Source organism: Oncorhynchus kisutch, linkage group LG19 (genome assembly GCF_002021735.2).
Source record: "Oncorhynchus kisutch isolate 150728-3 linkage group LG19, Okis_V2, whole genome shotgun sequence".
Classification (NCBI taxonomy): domain Eukaryota; kingdom Metazoa; phylum Chordata; class Actinopteri; order Salmoniformes; family Salmonidae; genus Oncorhynchus; species Oncorhynchus kisutch.
Window position 1 is genome coordinate 24,175,534 of NC_034192.2, and position 20,565 is coordinate 24,196,098.

A 20,565-nucleotide genomic window follows, 5' to 3' on the forward strand; every position below is an offset into this window, starting at 1 on the left:
CTGCTGTTGTTGTTTGTGACACACTGTTTTGCTTTATCTTGGCCAGTTCGCAGTTGTAAATGAGAAAGAATAAAAGTTTTGCGATGACACAACAGTGGTAGGCCTGATCACCGACAACGACGAGACAGCCTGTAGGGAGGAGGTCAGAGACCTGGCCGTGTGGTGCCAGGACAACAACCTCTCCCTCAACGTGATCAAGACAAAGGAGATGATTGTAGACTACAGGAAAAGGAGGACCGAACACCCCCCAATTCTCAGCAACAGGGCTGTAGTGGAGTAGGTTCAGAGCTTCAAGTTCCTTGGTGTCCACATCACCAACAAACTGACATGGTCCAAGCACACCAAGACAGTCGTGAAGAGGGCGTGACAAAACCTATTCCCCCTCAGGAGATGGAAAAGATTTGGCATGGGTCCTCAGATCCTCAAAAGGTTCTACAGCTGCACCATCGAGAGCATCCTGACTGGTTGCATCACTGCCTAGTATGGCAACTGCTCGGCCTCCAACTGCAAGGCACTACAGAGGATAGTGCGTACAGCCCAGTACATCACTTCCTGCCATCCATGACCTCTATACCAGGCAGTTTCAGAGGAAGGCCCTAAAAATTGTCAGACTCCAGCCACCCTTGTCATAGATCGTTGTCTCGGCTACCGCACGGCAAGTCTAGGTCCAAGAGGATTCTAACATCTTCTACCCCCAAGCAATAAGACTCCTGAACATCTAATCAAATGGCTACCCAGACTATTTGCATTGCCCCCCCCTCCTTTTACACCACTGCTACTCTCTGTTATTTTCTATGCATAGTCACTTTAATAACTCTACCTACATATACTTATTACCTCAATTACCTCAACTAACTGGTGCCCCTGCACATTGACTCTGTACCGGTACCCACTGTATATAGTCTCACTATTATTATTTTACTGCTGCTCTTTAACTACTTGTTACTTTTATTTCTTATTCTTATTCTTATTTTTTAAACTGCATAGGGGCTTGTAAGTAAGCATTTCCACTGTAAGGTCTACACCAGTTGTGTTCGGCGCATGTGACTAATAAAATTTGATTTGATATTTTGCAAAGCTAGATTTTTTCCAACGGTCAAATAAAATTACAGAATAGTTTTGATGTACTTTAAAGGAATGTAGTGTGAAAACTTACTAATCACTAACAAGTGGACTCCCCTCAAAACTGTGCACACTGATTAAAGACACAAATTAAACATTGCTATGGCATGTTCGACTGAATTTCAGCCTGTATATTTTCCATTATCAAAAACAATTACAAATTCACATACTCATAGCTATCAGATATCACCTTCCAGAATTATATTTCAACCAGCAACTCCAAACACACAGTCATGTGAAAGATAATGCATAATATGACAAACAATGAAAATGTGATGAAATTAAATTACATGGATGAAATGGATATTGAGATATGAAAAAAATGCATTTATTCGGATAACAAACATTTACATAATATGAAAGTATACAAAATGAGACAACGTGAGACTCTTTCAAATAAGCATTTAACAAAATGCAAAACAAATTGATGAATGGTTTCTCACTCACAAAAAGGAAACAAAATGACAGTGTAATAATGGTGTGTGTGTATGTATGTGTGTGGGCGTGTGTGCGTATGTCACATATATGCTATGTCATTCTGTATTCTAAGTGCGAGTTGCATCTCCACAATGTTATTATGCTCGCTGTGTGTCTATAGCTATATTCTGCAGTGGTATAGCGTTACTATCTTGGCTCTGTAGCTAGTCTTTAATCCTTCTGACAGGTAGCTCCACTCGGAGTCGCTTCCAGAACGTAGAGGACAGATCGCTGGATTTGTCCCCTTGCCATCGGACCAACGCCAGGGCTACTCTCGCTCGCCTCAGCTCGCGCACCCAGCCGCCCCGCCTCAATGGCTTATACTGGACCAGAATGACCCGCAGATGTCCACCCCACGCCATGCTGTCTAGCCCTGCTTTGAGCTCCAGTAGGGCCTGGGTCCCCTGGAGGCCGTATCCTGGGCTGAGCACCACCAGGACGCGGCGACTGCGGCCCACAAAGGTCAGCGTCTCGTCAGTGATGGCTGGGAAGGGGATCACACCATTCTCACTCAGTAACACAGCGCTTCCGAGGGGTCAGACTGAGCAAGGCTCTATGCAGATTCACTAATCTTGATCACATAATGAGGAGTCATTTGGGATGCAAGATTATTTGTAGATCAGTGATTCAGCACAGCGCCTTCATTCAGGCCAATCCTCTGAATCCTCTAATGGTAATAGCATGTGTCATTGTTAGGGCCAGGGGAGGTTTGCTGACCATGTGACATGACCAGGGAAAATACCAGGCCCTGGTTGTAGGCTTTTAGAGAGTTTTTCCTGGTCAGGTTGTGGTCAGGAAACTCTCCGGTCTGTAATCATCTCCCTCACAATTCCTACACATTTCTACCCACTGGTTCATTCTTACACACTGTTCCCCTTTCTCTCATACACTCCTCATCCCGCTGTTGGACTGTTCCATACTGATATCAGGGCCTGAAGATAGACCATACTATTCTGTCTAAGCTAGACCATACTCACTCCCTCCAGGAAGGCTGTCCCTGTCGAAGATGCAGACGGTATAGCCCAGCTCATTCTCCAGGACCCTGCGGAGTGTCAAGAGGACAAATTGCTCCTCCTCGCTATTCCTCGCGTACGAGATGTAGATGTCATACTCCTTGTCGTCTGAATGATGGAGGAAGCAGAAACCCAGTAAGAAGGAAAAAATGTATTTCAGGGATGTCATTATTAGGGTCAGGAGTCTCCTTACCACATTAGTTTTTCCAGGTCAGGTTTAATATGTTGGAGCTACACTTTCTTGGCCAGGTCAAGTGGTCAGGAAAAATGAATGGCCCTAGTTGGTTATTCTTAGCAAGGTCTGTCTGTACAGTTGTTGTCCCACCTGTACAGCGTTCATCGGTTCCAAACCAGGAGCGATAGAGCAGCAGCAGCTCCAGCCAGAAGATGTGGTAGACCACGAACAGCACCAGCATCAAGAACAGAGTCACACCCAGGCCACAGCCCAGCTCCACGGATGGCAGGTATACTGAAAATTAAATTAGAGAATTGGGTGCCTCGGGCTGGCCTAGTTGGTAACACCATCACATGCAGCATATACTTTATCACTATTCAAGGCGACATTTTCACAGTGCAAAAGAATTGTGCAAAGTGCAAAAAATAGCATAAACCAAATGTTTTATTTAACTTACTGTATACTTAGGCAGGTGATTCCCATTGAGGCCAAAGTCGCAGTATGATTTAACACGAATTTTGTAAACTGAGCAATACATCTATAGTTTCCTCTTTATAAAGCACATTGTTGAAGAAAAAGTTAAAAATGTAATCACACTGATTACAATGAGGTTTATTGTAATTTTAGCACTTTGCACAATTATTTTGCACTACGAAAATGTTGCCCTCAGTCTGTGGTAGCCTTAAATCAAATTCAAACCCTCCTACCTGTATGTCTCATCCTGCTCTCCCTCACTGTTACGCCTGCTTATCCCCCCCAAAAAATAATAAAATAGGAAAGGCCTGTGTGATATAGCCAACTCTTCTAGCCTACAGAATTGGTGTGACCTACACTCACTGGAAATACTATTGATAATGATAATATACTGTACTTTGTTTGTTAATTCTTTAGAGCCTAAGAGGTTGGGGGAAAGGGGGGGGTGCTATGCTGACATATGGAATTGTTTTAAGATGGTCATACTATGGATTATTTAGCTTGTTTAAAAAAATAATAATTAATGTTTAAATCTACACAAAACTACCTTCATAATTCCATATTACAGGTACTAGTTACCTTCAGACTGTCACGTTCTGACCTTAGTTCCTTTGTTTTTGTCTTTGTTTTAGTTGGTCAGGGCATGAGTTGGGGTGGGCAGTCTGTTTGTTTTTCTATGTTGGGTTTTGAGTTCGACCTAGTATGGTTCTCAATCAGAGGCAGCTGTCAATTGTTGTCCCTGATTGAGAATCATAGTTAGGTAGCCTGGGTTTCACTTTTGGTTTGTGGGTGTTTGTTTCCGTGTGAGTGTTTAGGCGACACCGTACTGTTTCGGTTTTGTATATTTCACGTTTATTATTTTGTTCCAGTGTTCAGTTGTGTTTTTGAATAAATCTATATGGACACTTACCACGCTTCGTTTTGGTCCGATCCTTACTCCTCCTCAGACGAAGAGGAGGAAATCCGTTACACAGACGAGTCCCATGACACAATCTCAGCTTTCCACAGTGCAGTCCCATTCATTTGTAGCCCAAATGGTTCGGACGCTACTAAACAGAAGTTGGAAAATAGATGGTGCCGACTACCAACTTCAGATATCTGTAGCTTAAACTGACGGATTTTAATGGGATTTTTTTAATTATGTAACTTAGATTGATGCACCGGTGCTAGGGGGTTAAGCACCTTTCACAGGAGTCATTACACCCAATGTGCTTCACAAGTTATTGCTTGAAATAATAAAACATAGTCGTACACTAAAGAATGTAGCATGTAAAAATAAAACAAGATAAGCAAGATATAAAACAATGGTAGAAAAATAATACTAATAAAGGAAACAAAGAGAATGTATCAAATGTAAAAGCGTTAAAACAGAATAAAATGGCAAACTTGTTAAAAAAAAAATCGAAATAATAAGAATATCGTTTTTTTAAAGAATGTACACTAAACAGTCCAAACCTCTGCTACTTACCCTCTGCAGAGATAATTGTATTTATTTATTCTATCATGGAAATGGTCGGTGGTGGAAATTCAAATAATGAGGAGAGGCAAAGCCAATAATCAATCAACGTATTACTTTTATTAAAAACGTATTATAATAAGGAGGCTGGTCACACCACCCATGCAGGTGAAATGGAGTGAGAGCCCCCTGTACAAAAAGTACAGGAGCATTTATATAGTCAAACTACCCCATGCAAGTGTGAGGGGAGACAACTGGGTGAAAAGTTTGCCTCAGTCTGTCGCAACTGAGTGAGAACAATAGGGGCCAGAATGACAGGAAGTCACTCCATACATAATTCCTCTAACAACCGCTCAAAGGTTCCCCCAAGTTGGGCAAGCAAGTGCCTTTGACTATCGGCCCAGATGATGTATGGTCGTACTGGTCACACACACACAAAACCTGAAACTTTCGCCCAGAAACAGGCTCCAAACAGAACAATAGCTTTATCATTGCTGTGCAGGATATAACCTTTACTCAGTCTCCAGTTAACTTAAGAGGTAACAGTTTCTTGGCTGAGTGCCCAGACATCATGGGGTCATTCTACACACACAGAACAGTTAGAACAGGCCTCTATTAACTTCTTGGTGACAGGGGGCAGTATATTCAGGTCCAGATGAAATGCATGCCAAATGTCAACTGCCTGCTACTCATCCCCAGAAGATAAGATATGCATATTATTATTAGATTTGGATAGAAAACACTCTGAAGTTTCTAACACTGTTTGAATCATGTCTGTGAGTATAACACAACTTATTTAGCAGGCAAAACCCAGAGGACAAACCATTCCGAATCATTGGGAATCCAGATTTCTAAGGGACCTTCTTGCAGTTCCTACTGCTTCCTGGATGTCACCAGTCTTTAGAAATTGGTTGAGATTTTTTCCTTTGTGTAATGAAGAAGTACGGCCATATTGAACGAGGGTAACTTGAAGTGTACTGTTAGATAGAGGCGCGTGACCAGAAAGCTAGCTACAGTTTGTTTTCCTCCTGTATTGAACACAGATCATCACGTCTTCAATTTTAGCGATTATTTCTGTTAAAAAATACCTAAAGTTGTATTACAAAAGTAGTTTGAAATGTTTTGGCAAAGTTTACAGGTAACTTTTGAGATATTTTGTAGTCACGTTGCGCAAGTTGGAACCGGTGTTTTTCTGGATCAAACGTGCCAAATAAATGGACATTTTGGATATATATCGACGGAATTAATCGAACAAAAGGACCATTTGTGATGTTTATGGGACATATTGGAGTGCCAACAAAAGAAGCTCGTCAAAGGTAAGGCATTAATTATATTTTTATTTCTGCGTTTTGTGTCGCGCCTGCAGGGTTGAAATATGCTTCTCTCTCTTTGTTTACGGAGGTGCTATCCTCAGATAATAGCATAGTTTGCTTTTGCCGAAAAGCCTTTTTGAAATCTGACATGTTGGCTGGATTCACAACAAGTGTAGCTTTATTTTGCTATTTTGCATGTGTGATTTAATGAAAGTTTGATTTTTATAGTAATTTTTTTGAATTTGGCGCTCTGCATTTTCCCTGTTTTTTTGGGCCAGGGACGCTGCCCACATATCCCAGAGAGGTTAAGGCGCGCACACACACTTTTCTATCTATATGAGTTTGTTAAAGAAACTAACTCAAGCCCAATGCCTAGGCTTAAAGACGTATATTTTAGTACAAAAGCATTAGTAAGGTTTAACAGAAAATGTCCTCACAGATCACACAACAGTCCACAAGATCAACCACAGAGCACTAGCTACACACCACTTTTCCATAGTGACTAATGCAATATTCAGCACATTTCCACACAAATTATCAACAAATGTCCTATTGTGTCATGTTATGCCCTGTCGTGTTTTAAATCATTCCTCACCCTCCTCTTCTAGCACTGCCCTGCGGGTGGCTACATCTTGGCCGTTGCGTCCGGAGCAGTTGTATTCTCTGGTCAGGTCCTCTGAGCTGAAGTCCTGGATGCGGAGCACATTCTCAACTGTCCAGTCCCCAAAATAATCCAACACCACCCTGTAGGATAGAGAGATGTGGGGAGGAGAGAGGAGATGAAGGGAAGGAAAAAATTGGACAGACGTAACAGAAGAATGAGAGGAGAGGATAGAAACCAACAATAACAGTATAAAAGAATAGAGAAGAATAGAGATGAGAAGATAAAGTAACAGAAGAGACAAGAAAAGACAGAAAGAGGATGAGACTTACCTAGAAGTGAATGAGATGCGGGGATCAGCTAGCTGATCTACAGTCTTCCCATCGATGGTCCACCAGGTCTCCCTGGGTCCTTCCAGGTAGGGCAATGACACCCTGCATGTGAGATTCACCTCTGACCCTGCAACAGTCACCACGGCGATCAATACTGCTGCATTACCATGGGAACAATATCTACTGTGCTACTGTGTCACCATGACAATATCACCCAATCTCATCAACTCACAAAAAAATGCAAGTAACATTCTGTGAAATGATATTGATTGTACCCGATTGCCAGGAATCAAATGAATGTGGAACTGTCACTTTGGTCTGCACCCTGTGATGGGAAATATTATTATTGGCACACCAAAAAACAGCTAAACTGGTACAACACTCTACACTAACTGGTGCAACAAATATAACCTACAACAAAACACACTGGGAAATATGTTAAATGAGGCCCAGAAATCACAATACCATGCACCTACAATTGGTCAATAGGTTGGAAATGTACTGTATTCTATGTGGTGATATTATTCTAACATTTGAAATACAGATATTCTTTCCTCACATCTGACAATTTTCACACAATGCAGTGTAATATTTTGTCAAACGTTTACATTGCATGTTGAGTTGTTAAGTCGAGCCTTGCTGTTAGAAAACAAATCAAAGTATCCGGCTTTCTGTTATCACATATGCATCTCCCCAAACGCACTCGATAATCATTGCCCATCTCAACTTTCAAATTAGTGACAGCCAACACATAAGATAAGTTTATAAAACTTAGTTACAGTAATCACTAAGTTCTAAAACTGATCTCAAGTCAGTTATTAAAATGTTGGAGATGGAAAGGCCTCAATGTGAGATTCACCTCTGACCCTGCAACAGTCCCCAAGGCTATCAATACTGCTGCATTACCATGGGAACAATATCACAGCTACAGCCATGACTACAACGTTGTCACATTAAACATTTGAATAAAATTAAAAAGGAATAGCCAAAACTCTGATGTTGATGATTCAATGTGTCAATGTTGAGTATGATTATTTTTTCTATATATTGAGAAAACTCTGTCACAACCATATGCTTAGTATTAATTCTAATTCGATGATCACAACAGCGAAAAGTGGGAAGTGATGGTCTGATCTTCAACTGAATTGTATGACTTGTTATGGGGAAAGGGTTGAATCTGAGTTGAATAAGTTTAACTTGATTTATCGTAATATGCACTGAGTGTACAAATCATTAGGAACACCTTCCTAATATTGAGAAGAACCCCCTTTTGCCCTCAGAACAGCCCAAATTTGTCAGGGCATTGACTCTACAAGGTGTTGAAAGTGTTCCACAGGGATGCTGGCCCATGTTGACTCCAATGCTTCCTACAGTTGTGTCAAGTGGGCTGGATGTCCTTTGGAGGGTGGACTGTTGAGCGTGATAAACTGCACAGCATTACAATTTTTGACGCAACCCTGTGCACCTGGCACCTTACCCCGTTCAAAGGGACTTAAACCTTTTGTCTTGCCCATTTACCATCTGAATGGCACACATACACAATCCAATTGTTTCAAGGCTTAAATATCTTTATTTTACCTGTCTCCTCCCCATCTACACTGATTGAACACTACACTGATAGCTGTCACCTGGATTCACCTGGTCAGTCTGTCGTGTGTGTGTGTGTGTGTGTGTATATATGTACGTACACACACACACACGCACCCGCACACACGCACACGCACGCTACCGTTCAAAAGTTTGGAGTCACTTAGAAATGTCCTTGTTTTTGAAAGAAAAGCACATTTGTAAATGTGTATATATACACTGCTCAAAAAAATAAAGGGAACACTTTAACAACACAATGTAACTCCAAGTCAATCACACTTCTGTGAAATCAAACTGTCCACTTAGGAAGCAACACTGATTGACAATAAATTTCACATGCTGTTGTGCAAATGGAATAGACAACGGGTGGAAATTATAGGCAATTTGCAAGACACCCCCAATAAAGGAGTGGTTCTGCAGGTGGTGACCACAGACCACTTCTCAGTTCCTATGCTTCCTGGCTGATGTTTTGGTCACTTTTGAATGCTGGCGGTGCTTTCACTCTAGTGGTAGCATGAGACGGAGTCTACAACCCACACAAGTGGCTCAGGTAGTGCAGCTCATCCAAGATGGCACATCAATGCGAGCTGTGGCAAGACGGTTTGCTGTGTCTGTCAGCGTAGTGTCCAGAGCATGGATGCGCTACCAGGAGACAGGCCAGTACATCAGGAGACGTGGAGGAGGCCGTAGGAGGGCAACAACCCAGCAGCAGGACCGCTACCTCCGCCTTTGTGCTAGGAGGAGCAGGAGGAGCACTGCCAGAGCCCTGCATGTTATGCTGAAAGACCAAGCCACGTTTCATCTTCAATGCCCTAGCTGATGGAAGGAGGTTTTCACTCAAAATCTCACAATACATGGCCCCATTCATTCTTTCCTTTACATGGATCAGTCGTCCTGGTCCCTTTGCAGAAAAACAGCCCCAAAGCATGATGTTTCCACCTCCATGCTTCACAGTAGGTATGGTGTTCTTTGGATGCAACTCAGCATTCTTTGTCCTCCAAACACAACGAGTTGAGTTTTTACCAAAAAGTTATATTTTGGTTTCATCTGACCATATGACATTCTCCCAATCTTCTTCTGGATCATCCACATGCTATCTAGCAAACTTCAGACAGGCCTGGACATGTACTGGCTTAAACAGGGGGACACGTCTGGCACTGCAGGATTTGAGTCCCTGGCGGCATAGTGTGTTACTGATGGTAGGCTTTGTTACTTTGGTCCCAGCTCTCTGCAGGTCATTCACTAGGTCCCCCCGTGTGGTTCTGGGATTTTTGCTCACCGTTCTTGTGATCATTTTGACCCCACGGGGTGAGATCTTGCGTGGAGCCCCAGATCGAGGGACATTATCAGTGGTCTTGTATGTCTTCCATTTCCTAATAATTGCTCCCACAGTTGATTTCTTCAAACCAAGCTGCTTACCTATTGCAGATTCAGTCTTCCCAGCCTGGTGCAAGTCTACATTTTTTTCTAGTGTCCTTTAACAGCTCTTTGGTCTTTGCCATAGTGGAGTTTGGAGTGTGACTGTTTAGGTTATGGACAGGTGTCTTTTATACTGATAACAAGTTCAAACAGGTGCCATTACAGGTAACGAGTGAAGGACAGAGGAGCCTCTTAAAGAAGAGGTTACAAGTCTGTGAGAGCCAGAAATCTTGCTTGTTTGTAGGTGACCAAATACTTATTTTCCACCATAATTTGCTAATACATTTATAAAAAATCCTACAATGTGATATTCAGGATTTTTTTTCTCATTATGTCTGTCATAGTTGAAGTGTATCTATGATGAAAATTACAGGCCTCTCTCGTCTTTTTAAGTGGGAGAACTTGCACAATTGTTGGCTGACTAAATACTTTTTTGCCCCACTGTATATATATAAGGTTGAAGTCAGAAGTTTACATACACCTTAGCCAAATACATTTAAACTCAGTTTTTCACAATTTCTGACATTTAATCCTAGTAAAAATTCCCTGTTTTAGGTCACCACTTTATTTTAAGAATGTGAAATGTCAGAATAATAGTAGAGAGAATGAATTATTTCAGCATTTCTTTCTTTCATCACATTCCCAGTGGGTTAGAAGTTTACATACACAATTCCCTTAACAACACTTAATTAGTATTTGGTATTTAACTGGTTTAACTTGGGTCAAACGTTTCAGGTAGCCTTCTATAAGCTTCCCACAATAAGTTAGGTGATGTTTGGCCCATTCCTCCTGACAGAGCTGGTGTAATTGAGTCAGGTGTGTAGGCCTCCTTGCTCACACCCGCTTTTTCAGTTCTGCCCACACATTTTCTATAGGATTGAGGTCAGGGCTTTGTGATGGCCACTCCAATACCTTGACTTTCTTGTCCTTAAACCATTTTGCCACAAATTTGGAAGTATGCTTGGGGTCATTGTCCATTTGGAAGACCCATTTGCGACCAAGCTTTAACTTCCTGACTGATGTCTTGAGATGTTGCTTCAATATATCCACAGAATTTTCCTTCTCTATTTTGTGAAGTGCACCAGTCCCTCCTGCAGCAAAGCAGCCCCACAACATGATGCTGCCACCCCTGTGCTTCATGGTTGGGATGGTGTTCTTCAGCTTGCAAGCATCCCCCTTTATCCTCCATACATAACGATGGTCATTATTGCCAAACAGTTCTATTTTTGTTTCATCAGACCAGAGGACATTTCTCCAAAAAGTATGATCTTTGTCCCCATGTGCAGTTGCAAACCGTAGTCTGGCTTTTATATGGCGGTTTTGGAGCAGTGGCTTCTTCCTTTCTGAGCGGCCTTTCAGGTTATGTCGATATAGGACTAATTTTACTGTGGATATAGATACTTTTGCACCTGTGTCCTCCAGCATCTTCACAAGGTCCTTTGCTGTTGTTCTGGGATTGATTTGCACTTTTCGCACCAAAGTAAGTTCATCTCTCCTTCCTGAGTGGTATGATGGCTGCGTGGTCTCATGGTGTTTATAATTGCGTACTATTGTTTGTACAGATGAACGTGGTACCTTCAGGTGTTTGGAAATTGCTTCCAAGGATGAAACAGACTTGTGGAGGTCTACGATTTTTTTTCAGAGGTCTTGGCTGATTTATTTAGATTTTCTCATGATGTCAAGCAAAGAGGCACTGAGTTTGAAGGTAGGCCTTGAAATACATCCACATGTACACCTCCAATTGACTCAAATTATGTCAGAAGCGTCTAAAGCCATGACATAATTTTCTGGAATTTTCCAAGCTGTTTAAAAGCACAGTCAACTAAATGAATGTAAACTTCTGACCCACTGGAATTGTGATACAGTGAATTAGAAGTGAAATTATCTGTCAACAATTGTTGGAAAAATTACTTGTGTCCTAACCGACTTGTCAAAACTATAGTTTAACAAGATATTTGTGGAGTGGTTGAAAAATGAGTTTTAATGACACCAACCTCGGTGTATGTAAACTTCTGACTTCAACTGTATATATATATATATATATATATATATGCCTAATTGGCATGTTGCTAACTGGTCTGCTTAAACCAATAGTTTTTATATATATATATATATTTATATATGCTTTTCAGTATTTCCACATCATTAGCTTGTACACCATTTCTATCACACATGCTTTGTCATTGTACTGCTGTCAATTCTCCTTTTATCTCTTCCTGTGTCAAGTTGGCTGGATGTCCTTTGGGTGTTGGACCATTATTGATACACACGGGAAACTGTTGAGAGTGAAAAACGCAGCAGTATTGTAGTTCTTGACACAAACCGGTGCGCCTGGCACCTAGTACCATAACACGTTCAAAGGCACTTAAATCTTTTGTCTTGCTCATTCACCCTCTGAATGGCACACACACACAATCCACTTGTCTCAATGATTAAACATCTTTCTTTAACCTGTCTCCTCCCCTTCATCTAGACTGATTGAAGTGACATCAATAAGGGATCATAGCCTTCACCTGAATTCACCTGCTCAGTCTATGTCATGGAAAGAGCAGTATTCCTAATGTTTTGTACACTGTGTATATCTTGATCAATATATTGATATGCTGATGTATCTCATAGTCTATCTCTACCTACCTTGTTTGACAGGATAGAATTGCTCCTTGGCAGGGTTGAGTATATTTGGCTGTTTGGGTAAACCACTGGAAGCTGAGAGAAACACAAAGCAGAAATTATGCTTATTGAAAGTTTGACATTATCATATTGCAATATCAGATATTTATCCATAAAACCTTAACTATAGGAAATATTCAAAAACATATCACTGAATTGCTTTCATGGTCTCAAACATTAACAAAAGGATGTACAGTGCAACGTTCATAGTTACAAAACTTTCAGATAGTTGTGAAACAGGCCTTACACACTGCGGTTACATTGACCACTCTGGTGAATTTGATGGCTCTTCCTTTGGTCTCATAAGTGACCACACAGTGGTACAGTCCTTGGTAGTGCTCCAACATTACATGGATGACCAGCTTGTCTCCTTTGAGCACACGATCGATGTTGAAGTTCCCGAACGCATTGCACCCCTGCTCAAGGGCAACACAGGAGGGGGGGGGGGGGGTAGAGCACAGTAGATCACAGGAGGTTGGTGTCACCTTAATTGGGGATGACAGGCTCGTGGTAGTGGCTAGAGTGGAATTAGTGAAATGGTATCAAACACATGGTTTCCATATGTTTGTGCCATTCCATGTGCTCTGTTCTGGCCATTATTATGAGCCGTCCTCCCCTCAGCCGCCTCCACTGTAGTAGATAATCTTTAGTAGAAGAGAGGAACCAAAGAGGTCCATTGACCTTTTGGGCATCTAGTGTATGTCCTGCCATGCTTTGTTAGAGGTTATATTTGTGAGACCAACACCTTGCCCTTGTGGTTAGAGTTTCCGCCCTGCTTGGCACTCAGCATTAAGGAGATGGGTTGGGAGTAAGTCCCTGCGATAGACTGGCATCCTGTCGTATTGTAACGTGTTGTCTTCCACTTTTACAGTAATTTTATTGTCAACTTTTCTATAGTTGATTACTCTACAGAACATTCTGTCGTGTGTTTCTACACTGGGTACAAATTGACTATCAACATAAAACAAAGACAATGCAATTGTTTATACAACGTGTGGGTCTAATCCTGGATGATGATTGGTTGAAACCGCATTCTAGACGGATTTAATACAACTGTGATGGCCAAAACATAAGATATGTTCAGCAAATTCAAAGGTTTTACCTTAAAAGGTTCTAAATCTTAACAAAAAACTGTGGCCAAAACAATGGAGAGTCCACAAATTTTGTAATCAGTGATGAAACCAGTTAAACTTTATAAATCAGTCTTGAAATGGCATATGTGCTTCAATTTTGAAAATAAAGGAACTTACTGTAAATGTACTATTCGGTATCTTAGCTGAATATTTGTTGTTCATTTTACAGCTAACAAATGCAGTAATTTGCTAGACCAGAATGCCTTGAGGTCTACAGTAACATAGGCTGTGAGGATACTGATATAGCAGCACATTACTGTATGATTTACTGTAGAAAGAAAAATACAGAAATCTGTTACAGTGCTGATTTTCTGGTGTATTGTAATGTTTTTAAAATTGTATAACTGCCTTAATTTTGCTGGACCCCAGGAAGAGTAGCTGCTGCCTTGGCAGCAGGTAATGGGGATCCATAATAAATACAAATATGTGCATATTTGCATATCCCACAATTTAGACTGCCAAACAGCAAACACCTACTTAGACACAAACATCACTTCAAAGGAAGCTACTACATATAGTCTAGTTTGTTACATTCTCTATGAAATTGGCTTTTAAATTATGTGTAATTCAAAATAGTGAGCTTTGAAATGTTGTTTGCTGTTTGCTAAACCTAAAAATATATACATTTTCATCAAGATTGAGACTTTTATTTAAACTTCTTGAAAATACTAATATTAATAGACCAAAACACTAACAACTCTCAAAACTGATAGGTAGATGTAATTGTGGTGCCAGGCCCAAATTATAACCAAAAACATGTTTACAACCTAGTATACAATCTGACAACAATGTTTTGACCCCTGGGGTATACTGATGATCACACTGCTTTTTAATAAGGAATCTATTTTTTTAAATTGTATCAAGTAATACACTTTCTTAGCTGCTATTTATATTATGTACAGCATCCAAGTAACAGTACTAGCCATTCTCCCATATGGTAAATTAAATTAATTGTACACAGACAGACCGAGGGTCACCTTACATGGTACCAGGTGACAGAGTGGCTAGTGTTAGGCAGCTTGATGTGCTCCAGGTCAGGGCAGGTTAGGGTCCTGCCATCTTGTATGGGCGCGATGACTGGGGTGGGAGGTACAGCAGCCTTCACCTCACAGTTGGGGTCCTGTCCACTTGGCAACACCTCCAGACGCATGGCAATCTTGGCACACGATGTCCTGTTTCTGAGAGGGGAAAGCACACACACACACACAATGTTAAATCAGACAAACTGTGACTTTGTCATTTAAAACAAACAAAAAAGATACTGTAGGTCAGGAGGTTTTGGCTCAGGATATGACGCACTTTCTGACCGTCTGGCAGATAATGATGATGGGTTCAAAAGATGAAAAGAATGACACATTTTTTATACAAACATCTGCTCATAGACAGGTTTTCTTGGCACTACCGAACCCAGTCTCCATCCTACCTCAGCATGCAGATGTACTGGCCTGCGTCCTGCGTGGTGGTGGGCTGCAGCCACAGCCTCTCCCTCTCCTTGCTGAGCCTCTGGTCGGGGTGGTGGAAGTCGATGGGTTGTTCCAGGTCCTGACCTGCAGCCACGTGGTACCACACCAGGTTGAGGCCTGCTGCCTGGGCCGAGCTATAGTTGTAGACAGTGGGGTGGGAGAAGAGAGGGCAGAGAAGCCAGCATGCCTCCCCCTCCATCACCCTCACAGCTCCATCGTCTGACTCGCCCCAGTCATGGCACTGGATCACTGAGAGGGATAGAGGGATTACTCTAGACAGACAAAACCACACCTCTCTCTCTCTCTCTTACATTGTACCCCACTTCACATGTTGTATTTAGGAACATTGGGCTTGGAGAAGTAGAATAGGGAGAAGGAGTGAGATGTGGGGCACTCTGCTGATATTGGGGGGCCCGTACTACTGTAGTCCTCATCATATGTTTCTGTAAAGGGGTGGAGGTAGGGGGGCTATGCTGGGCTGCACGACAGTTTGACGGTAATTCCCCTGTCAGATTCACACAGAGTATTAATCTGACTATTAAAAAAACACCTGCAAGTTTCCGTTTGCAGAGGTCTATAAGCACCTTCTTAAACAATACTAACGGGAGAAGACATGCACCAGCGAGCTAAAATAAGCTTGTCCCACAAGAATAAACCAGTGATTTAGCTGATATTACGTTGATATCAGATGCTCCAACAGATCCATGGAAGATGCCATTTTCATATTCATATTCACACATATTCATATTCACACGGCTGTAACACATCTGGACAAGAGGAACATCTATGTGAGAATGCTCTTCATTGACTACAGTTTAGCATTCAACACTATTGTGTAATTCCTCCAAGTTTGACACCAAGCTCAGAGCCCTGGGTCTGGACCACACCCTCTGCAACTGGATCCTTGACATCATGAAGGGCAGACCACAGGCTGTGAGGATTGGCAACACCTCCTCCACACTGACACTTAACACAGAGGTCCCCCAAGGTTGTGTAATCAGCCCTCTGCTATACTTCCTGTTCACCCACAACTGTGTATCTTTGCACGACACAAACTCCATCATCAAGTTTGCTGACGACACCAGGGTTGTAGGCCTGATAACCAACAACGACGAGGCAGCCTATAGACAGGAGATAAGTGAACTGGCATTGTAGAGAGGAGGTAAGTGAACTGGCATTGTGGTGCCAGGACAACAACCTCTCCCTTAAGCCAGTATTGTTAATAGAGGAGGATCCACATCAAATGGACTGCAGTAGAGAGTCAGCAGTTTTATGTTCCTTGGCGTCCACATCACCGAGGACTTATCATGGACCAACAACACCACTCTTGTCAAGAGGGCACACATCTCTACATCCTAAGGCTGCTGAAGAAATTCAGAACGCCACCGCAGGTCCTCTCCAAAAACTACTGCTGCACCATCAAGAGCGTCCTGACCAGTCAGATCACGGCCCGGTAAAGGAATTGCTCTGTCCAGCATTCTCACATAGGTGTTCCCTTTGTCCAGGTGGGAAAGGGCAGTGTGGACTGCAATAGAGATTGCATCATCTGTGGATCTGTTGGGGCGGTATGCAAATTTGAGTGGGTCTAGGGTTTCTGGGAAAATGGTGTTGATGTGAGCCATGACCAGCCTTTCAAAGCACTTCATGGCTACAGGAGTGCTACGGGTCGGTAGATATTTAGGCTGGTTACCTTAGTGTTCTTGGGCACAGGGACAGGTTGAAAATGTCAGTGAAGACACTTGCCAGTTGGTCAGAGCATGCTTGGAGTACAAGTCCTGGTAACTGTCAGGCCCTGCGGCATTGTGAATGTTGACCTGTTTAAAGGTCTTACTCACATCAGCTATGGAGAGCGTTATCACACAGTCGTCCAGAACAACTGATGCTGTCATGCATGCTTCAGTGTTGCTTGCCTTCGAAGCGAACATAGAAGTTATTTAGCTCATCTGGTAGGCTGGTGTCACAGGGCAGCTTGCGGGTGTGCTTCCCTTTAATCCGCACCTTAACACACGCACACCTATGGTGACCGTATGGTGACTGTGACACTTATGGTGACCGTATTAATGTCACACCGGCGGTCACGAGTCATGATGGTAGTCAAATTCCGTGTGACCGTTTAGTCATGGTAATTAGGCTGCTCCAAGCTCTGATGTTGCTGATGGTTATTAGTTGTCTACCAAACTGCCTGGTACTCAGCACTCTATTGTCCCTCTAATCACTCTGAGCAATGGAAATGTGATCGAAAATCTAATCAAACGCTTCATGAGAGCCCATGAGCTCATGTTGCGCAACATTTCTATATTGTCTATGCAATTGTGCGAGAAAACAGAGATTTTATGGATTCTATTAGAAAGAGGAGGATCCCATCAGCTTTCTATAGGCTAGACTTACTACTTATCAATTCTCATAATATTAAGCACATTGCTTCGCTTTACAACAGGAGTATAGCCTACCTGGCTGGCATGAAAATGAACCACGGGAAAAGCGTCCTCCATTTGCTATTTAAGTGCATAGACTACATGTTTTTTCCCATGCCCCTGTTCCAAGACAGGTGCATGATAATGGTCCATTCTAAATCAAAACAAATTTCACACATATATTATTTAGTAAATGTAAAGACAATATTAAATTAACAATAGTCTGATGGGTGACAATATTATTTATCACTTGTGGATTATGTTTTATCCCTCGTGAATAATGCCCAGCTTGTGCAGTAAGGCAAGGAACAGCGCAAGAGTTTTTTGTGTGACTTTTTCAAATCATAGTCGCACACCTCATGTAGCCTAGCCCATATGTTTTGATACGGGTTGTATCACAACTAAAGTGACCAAATAATTCCTGAAATCTAAGCACATTAATCCGCTTTATAACTGGTGTAGAGCCTAACAGGCATACATAGGCTGCACGTGAGTTTCACAATTGGGGAAGATCATTTTCACCATAAAAATGCAGATTTTTAATAAAGCATTACATGCATAATCGCATTTGTCTTCACTTTCGAGAACAGTGTTTTCCCGCTAATTGATTGCATTTTGGACCAGTAGCATAGGTCAACTTTTGTACTATGGGGGATAGTCAACTCAGCAAAAAATGAAACGGCCCTTTTTCAGGACCCTGTCTTTCAAAGATCATTCGTAGAAGATCTTCATCACAGATCTTCATTGTAAAGGGTTTAAACAATGTTGCCCATGCTTGTTCAATGAACCATAAACAATTAATGAACATGCATCTGTGCAACGGTCATTAAGACACTAACAGTTTACAGATGGTAGGCAATTAAGGTCACAGTTATGAAAACTTAGGACACTAAAGAGGCCTTTCTACTGACTCTGAAAAAGAAAGATGCCCAGGGTCCCTGCTCATCTGTGTGAAAATGTCTTAGGCATGCTACAAGGAGGCATGAGGACTGCAGATGTGGCCAGGGAAATAAATTGCAATGTTCACACGATGAGACGCCTAAGACAGCGCTACAAGGAGACAGGACGGACAGCTGATCGCCCTCGCAGTGGCAGACCACATGTAACAACACCTGCACAGGATCAGTACATCCGAACATCACACCTGCGGGACAGGTACAGGATGGCAACAACAATTTCCCGAGTTACACCAGGAATGCACAATCGCTCCATCAGTGCTCAGACTGTCCTCAATAGGCTGAGAGGCTGGACTTGGGGCTTGTAGGCCTGTTGTAACGTAGGTCCTCACCAGACATCACCGGCAAAAACGTTGCCTACGTCGCACCATTGCTGGACCAGACAGGACTGGCAAAAAGTGCTCTTCACTGACGAGTCGCGGTTTTGTCTTACCAGGTGTGATGGTCGGATTCGCGCTTATCGTCGAAGGAATGAGCGTTACACCGAGGCCTGTACTCTGGAGTGGGATCGACTTGGAGGTGGAGGGTCCGTCATGGTCTGGGGCGGTGTGTCACAGCATCATCGAACTGAGCTTGTTGTCATTGCAGGCAATATCAACGCTGTGCGTTACAGGTAAGACATCCTCCTCCCTCATCTGCTACTCTTCCTGCAGGCCCAACCTAACATGACCCTCCAGTATGACAATGCCACCAGCCATACTGATCGTTCTGTGCGTGATTTTCTGCAAAACAGAACATGTTTTTCAATGTTTTGCCATTGCCAGTGAAGCGCCCGGATCTCAATCCCATTGAGAACGTCTGGGACCTGTTGAATCGGAGGGGGAGGGCTAGGGCCATTCCCCCCAGAAATGTCTGGGAACTTGCAGGTGCCTTGGTGGAACTGGGGTAACATCTCACAGCAAGAAATGGCAAATCTGGTGCAGTCCATGAGGTGGAGATGCACTGCAGTACTTAATGCAGCTGGTGGCCACACCAGATACTGACTGTTACTTTTGATTTTGACCCCCCCCTTTGTTCAGGGACACATTATTACATTTCTGTTAGTCACATGACTGTGGAACTTGTTCAGTTTATGTCCCAGTTGTTGAATCTTGTTATGTTCATACAAATATTTACACATGTTAAGTTTGCTGAAAATAAATGCAGTTGACAGTGAGAGGATGTTTTTTGCTGAGTTTAGATAGACATAGGCTAGTGCTTTTGCTGTTCGTTAGGCCTAGTCATCTTGTTGGCTGAGGAAAAGTAGGCTATATGTGGACAGTTCTAACATCTTCAATATGCACCTCGGAATTTGTTAAGAGGGACGCACAAAGTTGCTTCCCTGATGTGTCTGTCTTCATTCACTTGTAGCCTATTTCTTAGCTGAAATGCTAAGGGCATTGGCTACATCTTAGAGAGCCATGTGAGTGAGAGGTGCTTTAGAGCACAGCAGCTGGAAGAAGGGAATTATAATTATTATATTCAGCCCAAGGGCACAACGGCCACTTTGGCCGCAAAATGGATGGATTTTTTAAAGGGAGCATTATGGCCACACAAGGGGGACTCCGCTGGGAAATTCGAGGCCTGGTGAGAATATTATCAAGTGCTTGTCAAATTGGGAATGAGAGACTGATGAAGTGTGTGCAGCTTGGGACTTTAAAAAATCATCATTAGAGTCCATCACTCAGCCTTAGAATGTGTTAAAAATCAAATAAATAGCTCAACGTTTGTTTCACAACTGAAATTTAATAAATAACTATAAATTAAGCATATAGGAGGACCAGTTTCTTTGTTAAACGCTTAACACGGAATAGCAGCATGTGCGCATTTCCTTTGAAATCGTTTGGAGAAAATATCCTTTCTATTTTATTAAGCTATGATCAATTGTATTCTTCAAACTGTGAAATAATACAAATAATGTCATGGAATTCTAAGCAAATCTTGTCTGCTAAATTAACTAGTTTAGCGCACAGCCATATCA

General features: G+C 42.3%; 1 protein-coding gene across 1 annotated transcript in view; it reads right to left on the bottom strand.

The window, feature by feature from the left end:
- Positions 1-1,223: 1,223 nt before the first annotated feature.
- Positions 1,224-20,565, bottom strand: part of LOC109864471 (interleukin-1 receptor accessory protein) — a 34,165-nt gene continuing 14,823 nt past the window's right edge. Inside the window, exons 3-11 of the mRNA XM_020452288.2 lie at positions 15,196-15,484; positions 14,755-14,950; positions 12,887-13,055; positions 12,604-12,675; positions 6,964-7,090; positions 6,626-6,774; positions 2,938-3,081; positions 2,577-2,720; positions 1,224-2,083 (exon numbers count right to left, since the gene is read on the bottom strand). Of these exons, the coding sequence (XP_020307877.1) occupies positions 1,764-2,083; positions 2,577-2,720; positions 2,938-3,081; positions 6,626-6,774; positions 6,964-7,090; positions 12,604-12,675; positions 12,887-13,055; positions 14,755-14,950; positions 15,196-15,484 (1,610 nt within the window). The 3' untranslated portion in view covers positions 1,224-1,763. The remainder of the gene's footprint in view (positions 2,084-2,576; positions 2,721-2,937; positions 3,082-6,625; positions 6,775-6,963; positions 7,091-12,603; positions 12,676-12,886; positions 13,056-14,754; positions 14,951-15,195; positions 15,485-20,565) is intronic.